The following is a 9117-nucleotide window of genomic DNA, read 5'->3' as shown; positions in this document are numbered from 1 at the left end:
AAAAAAAATGGGCACGGAACGACTGCAAGAGCTACGAAGGGATGGTCATCCAACAACACTGACAGGTGGAGCAAGAAGAACATTACTTTAAAAAAAGTAGCTATGAAGCTTATGGTGACTTTGGAAAAAGGGGCAGAGATCATTGRTTCAGGTAGGAAACTGTTGACRTGACAAACTTAAGTCATACATTCCACAAATCCTAAGAGTGGCTGTTTAAACAAAGGCCATAAAAAGGTCTTGTTTGCAGTTTAGCTCATAGAGAGGAGACTGTAAACTTGTCTCCTCTATGAACTTTGTGACCTTTATCCAAAACTCTATGTGTGCAAGAAATCTAACACTGAACACCACCCTAAACAAACCATCCCCGCTTCAGTAGGGACATGGAAACTGGTGTAAAATCAAGAAAAGTTACAGACATTTTTAAAAGAAAGCCCGTTAGACTCAGCGAAAGACTTTAGACTGAGGCAGAGATTTATTTTCCAACAGGACGATGACCCAAAACGTACAGTCACAGCTACGGTGGAATGGCTTTTACATAATCTGAACCCAGTTAACAAAACTTGYTCTTCATCTAGTCTAATTGTGCTAGAATTATTGTATTTTGCAAAGAAGAACTTGTAAAAATCTGGGTTAYACACCTGATTGAGTCATGCAACAAGCACTTTTAGCTGTATCGCAAAAAATTTGGCTCTACAAAATATTGACTTAGAGTACTGAACACCGCACTTTTAAGACTTTTATCTGTAAAACACTTTAAAAACCTTTTATCGTTTTCACTTTTACTTTTCAATTATGCACCACTTTGAGCTCAACATATGGTGAAGTGTGTGGGATATGAAACATTTTAARGCCTACAAAGCTTTTTGYTGAAGCTCTTAATAAATAGAATCCAGCAGTACCTAAACATATGGCTCCACAACTGCAACTGAAGTGTCCAGGAAAGAACATGAGACACATTTGTTTCATGTTTCCTCCATACAGGGGTCAGCACAGATTAAAATCACCAGGGCTAGACTGACAGGAACACATTTGTTCCACCTCAGTACATCCCATGTCAAAGCCCTTRCCATTAAATGTCAAAACAAGAGGAAAACCGATTGATTTGTGCAGCTTCAGACGCACCACTTGTGGTTTTAGGGAAGCTGAATTGGCATTATGTAGCGTCAGAGTCTGTGTCAGCAAAAGGCAACAAAGACTTCTTGCTGTGTTCAATGCTATCCTTCAAAAGACTAATGGAGTTTTGCAGAGACAGCCTAATTTTCCAAAGCATTTCAGACTCATCTTGTAGAGACAAAAGAGGGAATTTACATAAACAGGTTCAACAAAATAAAAAAGAAATGGCCACGAAGAAGTAAGGCCATCGTGGCAGAGCAACAAAGATGTAAAAAAAAAAAAAAAAACACTGCAAAATTTTTTTGCTCAGTACATTAAAATTGCATTACCATTTTTGGAGTTATTGTATTCATATGCTTTAATGAGTATTTTGTGTCCAACATCATTSATCAGGATGAAGCACTCAAATATAAAACTCATATTCTATAAGGCAGATGTCCTAAGGTCAACTCTCCTCCATCCTTACACAAGGTTTGATCAAGTTCTGCACTCGTTCCACGCAGGTACAAATCTTATAGATGTATGCGCTGTGTGATTTTCTGGTGCCAGTGTGTGGAAAAAGAAAACCAAAGTGACCTTTAAATGAGGGATTCTGAAAACAAACTTTCTGCTGAGGAAATTTTAAAACGCCGGCTCGATTATGCATTGTGAAGAAACGACGGCATGTCGGCCCGTACCTTTGTATCCGAAGCTGATGTCTTGATCCACTTCTGTTGCCAATACTGGAGATGAGGTAATGACCTCATTACCTCCTCTACGTTTTTCAGCCTCTGTTTGTACGATAACATTGATTATTAGAGAAGGAGGGGAAGAAAAAGAATGAGAATGGTTAATATTACTGCAGATTAGCCACATGCAATGCGACTTAATCAAAACATGTAAACATAACAATAATAAATACACCAAGTCGTCTTCTTGCATAGAAAAAAAATKTAGCAAAAGAAACTAAATAGAATAAAAACAAGTAAACATTTGTTTTAAAAAATYGTTACTCTTTTCTACAACATATGAAGTATTGAATTAATTATGTATGTTTCTGTGAACTCTGTTGGGTTGAATCAAAAATCATTTTAGAAACTGTTGTTTGGAGGTGAAAGTTAGAATAAATAAATCACTTCTAGTTTGCTAAGAAGCACTATATATAATAAATTCAATGTTCACCAGCAGTAATGTAGGATTCTTTCCCAAATGATGTTTTTATATACTATACCACTAGAGGGAGCCATTGATTTACAATATTTGACTTAATCAATAGAAGTAGTACTGCAGATTTATTTCTATATTTATTCAGTTGCGCCAGTAAGTTATTGTGAATTAAGGTCAGAACTGTATTACAAGAGAGTTCATAGAATTTCACAATGCTTATTTTAATGCAATGATATGCATATGCATATCTAAAATAAGATCAATATAAATACAATTATGCAAAGGAGGAAAATAATTACATTCAAAGCTATAAAGTGRTGTTATTTCCTAGAACATTTTCTATCATTTAATCTTAAAGGAAAGCAAAGAAATATGAAAACAAAAACACAAAAAAAAAAGCTTTTGAGTTCAGATTTGCTGTTCACTGTATCCTTCGGCTTCTCCTTTTTTTTTTCCCCCACAACAGGTTTAAAAGTGGCCTCTTTTTTTTGTGTGCCTTCCTTAACCACAAGAGGAAAGCCAAACTGCGACTGMAAGCAGCCAAAGTTCTGTCATCCAGATAAGCGCCGCAAATCCAACAATATTAGTATTCTTTCCACTCTTCCTTTCTCTCATTCATTTACTCACTCGGGAGATTCTCACCTAATGAGACGTCCTTCCCTCGGCTCTGCTCCAGCCGGATGACAAAGAGCAGGCTGATGAGAAAGAATAGCTGAGCAGCCAGCATAGTCTCAAAAGAGCCAGTTTGCCTTCAGGAAAGCCCTCATAAATCTGCAGAAAAGAGACAGCAGCAGTTTGTGTTTCTGTCACTCCGCACCAGTCCATTTAGGCATAACTGTTATTGCCGTCAATAAGTTCAAGGATTGTTGTTACAGTTAAACATTTTTCACGGGGGATTTCTGSTCAGTGGTGAGTTCTAGGAAAAGACAGACGTGAGGGAGAAACAGAACAGAGCATGGTGTGTTCATGCAACCCGCTGGCAAATACGCGCAGGCCTGTTTTTGTGTGAAATTCCACTGTAGATGAGGCGAGTCAGACAGATGGACCTCCCTCCCGCAGCCGTTCGCTGGGTTTGACGGCTTCAGCGTGATCAATCAGTCGCAATGTGCCGTTTGTTTTTTTGTCACAATACCAGCTTATTGAACTTCCGCACTTTAAATCGGAACGTGATTTACCGTCAAAGCTTTATCTTCAAGTATTCCACCGAAATTACCTGACTTACCTGGTGCACCCTCCACTCAAACCGCTCCACACAACCCCCCCCCAACCACAACATGAAACACACCCTCACTCTCAAGTGGTTATGGTGATGAGACACGATGACGGTGCCAGCCGTGGGGGTGGGGGGGAGAAAGGGAAGTCAGTTCTAGTGATCAGCCATCTGTGGCACAAACAGCTCTGCAGCTTGTCCAAGCTGTCTGAAGGATATCCAGAATCACGGGACATCTTGGCTCCCTGCGGCTGCCGACTCTGTGCAACACTTTAATTGTTCAGAGGCAAAAGCTGCCAGGAGCCAACTTGAGCAACGCGCGAGAAAAAAAAAAAAAAAAAAAAAAGCAAATATACCACAAGCACACTGATGAAACTCTGTTTTCTCTGCATGAGTTAGGGTAAGTAAATGTTTTTTGCGTTTTCTGGGTTTCTTACTCTTTCTGATGAAAGGAAGCAGATGTTCACTGATTGTGAGGAAGACGCCGCCATCAAAATGATCCCCTGAAGCAAGATGGCGGACATGGTCAGCAAGAAACAAAGTGACGGGGCTCCGATTAAAGTGCATGTCGACTTACTAGATCTTACATCATCATCTGATGTTTCTGCCATACAATGATATTTGTATAACCTGACAGCATTGCCAGCTTAGGAGAAAAACAGCTGCAAAATGCAGCACATTTAAAGTATGCAGTAATTAATTAAAAAGAAAGCTTATTTCCGGTTTGAAGGAAATAAGTGTAAAGTTTTTTGCAGCCACAATTAAGTTCTTATCCAAGATTGTATACTTTATTTAGTGCAATATAAAAGCATGGACAACAGAGTTTTCAGTGAGCTAATAAACATTACAACACCATGGGTTCACAAAAAAAAAGGAGAACTTGGGGTAACAACTTAACACAAACCTCTGGTGAGTGTGTTGTTAAAAGAAAAACATTATTAGGATCCTCTCTGTGTGTCTTCTTGTAAATGATAGCTGAATCGGATGTTTTAATTGAAATTTTAGTAGCAAGTTCTTGTGTATGCTCTAAAAATGTACCATAAACTAACCAAGAAGAAGAAGAAAAAAAAAACTACCTGGATGAAAAAGCAACAGCAACGTTAAAGTAGTTTAGAAAATGTTCTATCTACTTTTAACTTTGAGATTAAATACGGCAGTAAATCTATGTAACGTACAACGCAGTGTGGTCAGTAAGTTTTCAGAGTTGAATATTATTTAACAGAAGAAAAAAAAACTCCACATGTATTTTTATCAAATGTTAATAAATAGAGAATTTGCAGTATTAGAGCTTTATGGTAGTTCTCGCAAAAGTGAAGTCTGCCTATTGAGTTCTGGCTGCTTTCACTGTGACCCATAAGAATATGCTGTTATTATAAATGACAGGTTATGAATTAGCTAAAATAATGTGCAAGATTTGTGAAAATTTTGTTTTCTTAGCAGTACAAGCACAGTGTCTCTATGGCCTCTAATGAAGACTGTGGCCAAGCACTATAAAGAAAAGTCAAACCTTGACTTAGATGCTCCACAATGATCACACATTATTAAAAACAGAGTTCATTATGTGCTTTTCCCGTGTGATCCTGTGTTTCATCTGCTGAATCCCGTAGGTCCACATGGGATTAGCACATTCGTATGAAATTACCTAATCTACCCCGCGGTGAGAACATTGTTCTGCAAATTTACAGTTGCAAACATGCTGATGTTTCAAAAGCCGCGAGACGGATATTATTCAGTACTAATATAATATGCAATATGAATAACTCTCATTTCATTGATATAAAAACATTACACGCACAGTGAGGTAGGAAGATTGCATTTTGCACAACACCGAATATTGAATGTGGGTGGTTGTGCGATGCCACTGCGTTGTTTAGACTTATCCAACAGAGGGGACAGAAAATAGGATGGCACAAAATGACTGCGGAAGAGAAAATAATCAAAATGAAATTTAATTTAAAAAAATAGTGTGAGTGGAAGAAAMGAAAATGCTCACTGGGGTATGCATGAGATGCTAATAATGGCGGCGGGGGCAAAAAAAAATGTTTATGGAAATTATTTCACTCCAGGAAATCTACAGTTGAATCTAGAAGGAAAAGAGCAGGAAAACCACAGTCATATRAAAAGATACAGAAAGCATAACGTGCTTTAAAGTCATTGCCAGAAATTGAAACACTGTGCAAAATGATAGATCTTTTCAGCAATCTCATTTGCATAATAGAAATGACTTGCACCTTGCTTCTGAGAAAATCTCATATGCACTAATGRTTAAAGTTATACAGTTGACCTTAGTGGAASACGTGGCACTGAAGTATCCTTTAAATCCATCTGCCCAGCATCTGAGCAAAYGGGAAAAGGCTGTGGTTAAAATGAAATGGAGAGGCTGATGTYCTCGTACCTCTTCTATCTGTGGGGGAATAATCACTGCTTACCATCTAACACATTGTCAATAAGACAGCGCAGACAGGAGCAGACTGATCACATTCGGTAGAGAGCACTGGACCGTGAACAGAATCAGCTATTGCCAACCTTACACCCCCACGCAACTTAACACACCACCATCTTCCTAAATTTAATCCCACACACTCACGCAGACATTTGCAAAACGTCCAAAGTGCCCAGGAAATACAACATAGTAAAAGTGTCAAGCTATGTAGTGCTGACACTCGAGCACTCCATGGTGCTCTAGTGTCAAAGTGTTCATTATTTTTGACACATTTGGTGGTTTATCCAAAAATCTCCTGGACTGAGCACCTTCCGCTGAAAATTCAGTACCAGCAGGTCAATGATTTCCTCCGAGAGGTCAAATAATTCTTACCTGAATTAGTCGGAAAATGCATCTGTTGTTGGAGCCACAAGCATTCATGAAAGACAAGGTGAGTTAGTCTTCGTTGGCGCAGATAGAGGGCTCGCATAGCATGACGTGGTATTAAGTTAGGTTAACATCGGGTCATTGTTGCATTATTTACGGAGCATTTAAATATATTGGCAGTAATTAGAAGTGGAATGGGTCTCATTTGCACCAGCTACTGGCTAGAGCGGTGGTTCCCAAACTGTGGAGTCTGTAAGAGTAACACACRCACCAGTTTGTATCTTTTCAAAAAAATCAAAAGAAGAGGGGAAGAATTTATTGGCCACTGTATGTTCAGCTAGAGAATTTTGGTTTAATCACGCATTTCTTTTTAAATCAGAAGTCAAAATATAGTTTCAAGGTGAAAGTTCAAGACAAATTCCCTTGAAGTCGAATTTCCAAGTAGAAATGTTTGAGATGTCAAACCAATTCTAAACGTGTGCAGTGAAATTAATCCAATATGGCTGCTGCATGAGGCTCMCTTTGATCATACAGTCATAACCAGACATCCACATATACTGTATAAACCTTTTTTTTTTTTTCTCACCGTCTGACAATATATAAGACTAAACTTACTCCATTTTAGGGCAGTTAAAATCGCCACAATTACTTGTTAAATGCCAGAATAATTAGATTTTTAAAGGCTTCTTTCAAATAGAGAAGATGACCTTTATTTCCTTAAAACTCAGTAAAATTGATATTACTAATATGTTGTAAGCTGCACTGTACTGAGTAAGGTTTATAGGCTGTGTTGCYCACTCACACACTTTTTCACCTCTGCCTACAGACTTTCCATGGGATTGAAAGCTGTGGCGTGTGCTCACAGTCCTTCTAAGAGAACTACACGGAAATAATTTACTGTTTTCTACGTCCACACTTTTTACTTAATGTACTCAAAATATTCCGCCACATAGAGTGATGATTTACAGCAACAGTAAACAAAACGTCCTTCACAACTTGCTTCCAGTTTGATGCAACATTTGAAATTTGACTTGACATTTAAAGCTTTAGATCTGGGACTCAACAAAGAGCTTGCACAGTTTGATTTTATACTTGACTTGGAATGTACATGCGTGTACTTGGGCCTTTACTTAATTCTTGAGACGTAGTTGTGAACTGCAAAACATCGACCTGGTCCCACATGTGGTACTTACCAGCACCATGACCAGTACGACAGTTTTATAACCTATAAAAAAGTAAATTGTACACAGTATTTACTTCCGCTGTGAGACACTTGGTTAACAAATAATCAAACTTTTGATTTCACTTATTTTTCAGGAATACCAATGAACAAGCAACACGTCGTTTTACTATACGGGTCCGCAAATGTCATATGAAAAGGGCAGTTTTTTTTTATTCATGGCGATGGGTGAAACCAGTCTTACCTGAGTATGTATCTACATCCCGGTACACATCTGTAATTATTCATGAGCAGGTTCGCAGAACAAACGGCACCAGGGTGCAACGTGGAAGCAGGGGGCACAACCAGGAAGCATGATTCACTGACAAATTCTGGAATCTAAATCAGAAACGCAGCGGGAAGCATGAGAGCGAACAAAMCCATGCTATCAAGACAGACAGCCGTGGATATTTGATGTCCTCAAAAACACACCTGCATACATTACTGTCACCGAGGCAAAGTCATACATCACACACTTTCACATTAGACCAAGGGAAGCTGAAGAGATCTGAGGAGTTCTTATCAACGCCTGGCAGTTATCGCTGACATATAGCCGTGTCTTTTGGGGAAATGGATGAGGAGACAAACACGGGCTTTCATCAGTGACTCTGTAATGCACTGAGGGAGCTATCAGAGCAAGACAAAGGATATTAAAAGTGTAAGAGGAAATGTCAGCAGGTCTGTCGGAGTTCATTGAGATGAGGTGTGAGGAGCTGACCGGGCAGACGGGCGACTTCAAGGAATGACAGATGATCACATGGATTGGCTTCGGAGGTCGGTGAACTGTGGCCCCCAGACCCGGGATGACCCTAACGTATCAATACCAAGTGGGTCGCACTATTGGCTGTGCATGTTGCAAAAAGGAAGGTGAAATAAGAATGCTGGAAAGAATCTGTGGCTATACACATTTTTTACTCCTAATTTAACGTGTGGATTTGATAACATAATTTCATTTTTAAAAAATGGCTTCAGATTTTTTAAAATATTTTCTGACTGATTTCTTTTACTATGTTACATTTTTACAAGCTAAACTTTTTTTTTTTTTTTTTTTTTTTTGTAGTCGATAGTCAAATGACTTCATTCCTGGGTTGCAAAGCTTCATTTTTGTTTTACAACTGTTGAAATGAAAACTCCTGAAATCTCAGAAGCATTATTAAAAGCTTTGATATAGCCTACATTTTGAAAATTATAACTGAGGTGATAGTTTGGATTTTGCTGATATTTTAACCTGTCCAACGTAAGAAAAATCCTTTCTAACAGCAAAGGCTCTAAGCACAAATTATTGTTCGTCTCTGTAATTTACGTAGAAGCAAAAATTCTACATCATCAGAGAAAATGTGTCAAAAATCCCAGCTGCCACATGCGTGCTCAACAATTTGCTCACGAAACAACTTTCAGCTCCAAAGCACGTGCACAGTGTCTCCCCCCCTGCTCTGTCAGACTCAGTAAGCAGCAAGAGGCTTTACATCCCTCTCCCACATTTTTTTTTTTTATCATAACTACACATTCTCAGTCAAACTAACTCACATGTTTAAAAAGAAAATCACAGGAATTATTACAACTTTGCAGCTTACCCTTCCTGGTTACATCTCCTTCGTTACTGATCCATTTGGTCAGGGG

General features: G+C 38.6%; 1 protein-coding gene across 1 annotated transcript in view; it reads right to left on the bottom strand.

Annotated features, from left to right (window-relative positions):
- LOC103475898 (roundabout homolog 1-like) overlaps positions 1–9117 on the bottom strand; it is a 101899-nt gene extending 92782 nt beyond the window's left edge. The window contains exons 1-3 of the mRNA XM_017308506.1: positions 9072–9117; positions 2902–3030; positions 1791–1883 (exon numbers count right to left, since the gene is read on the bottom strand). Coding sequence (XP_017163995.1) covers positions 1791–1883; positions 2902–2986 — 178 coding nt within the window. The 5' untranslated portion in view covers positions 2987–3030; positions 9072–9117. The remainder of the gene's footprint in view (positions 1–1790; positions 1884–2901; positions 3031–9071) is intronic.

The sequence above is a fragment of the Poecilia reticulata genome, linkage group LG14 (genome assembly GCF_000633615.1).
Source record: "Poecilia reticulata strain Guanapo linkage group LG14, Guppy_female_1.0+MT, whole genome shotgun sequence".
Taxonomy (NCBI): Eukaryota; Metazoa; Chordata; class Actinopteri; order Cyprinodontiformes; family Poeciliidae; genus Poecilia; species Poecilia reticulata.
Note: the sequence above shows the minus strand (reverse complement) of the source record. Positions and strands in the feature narration are given on the sequence as shown.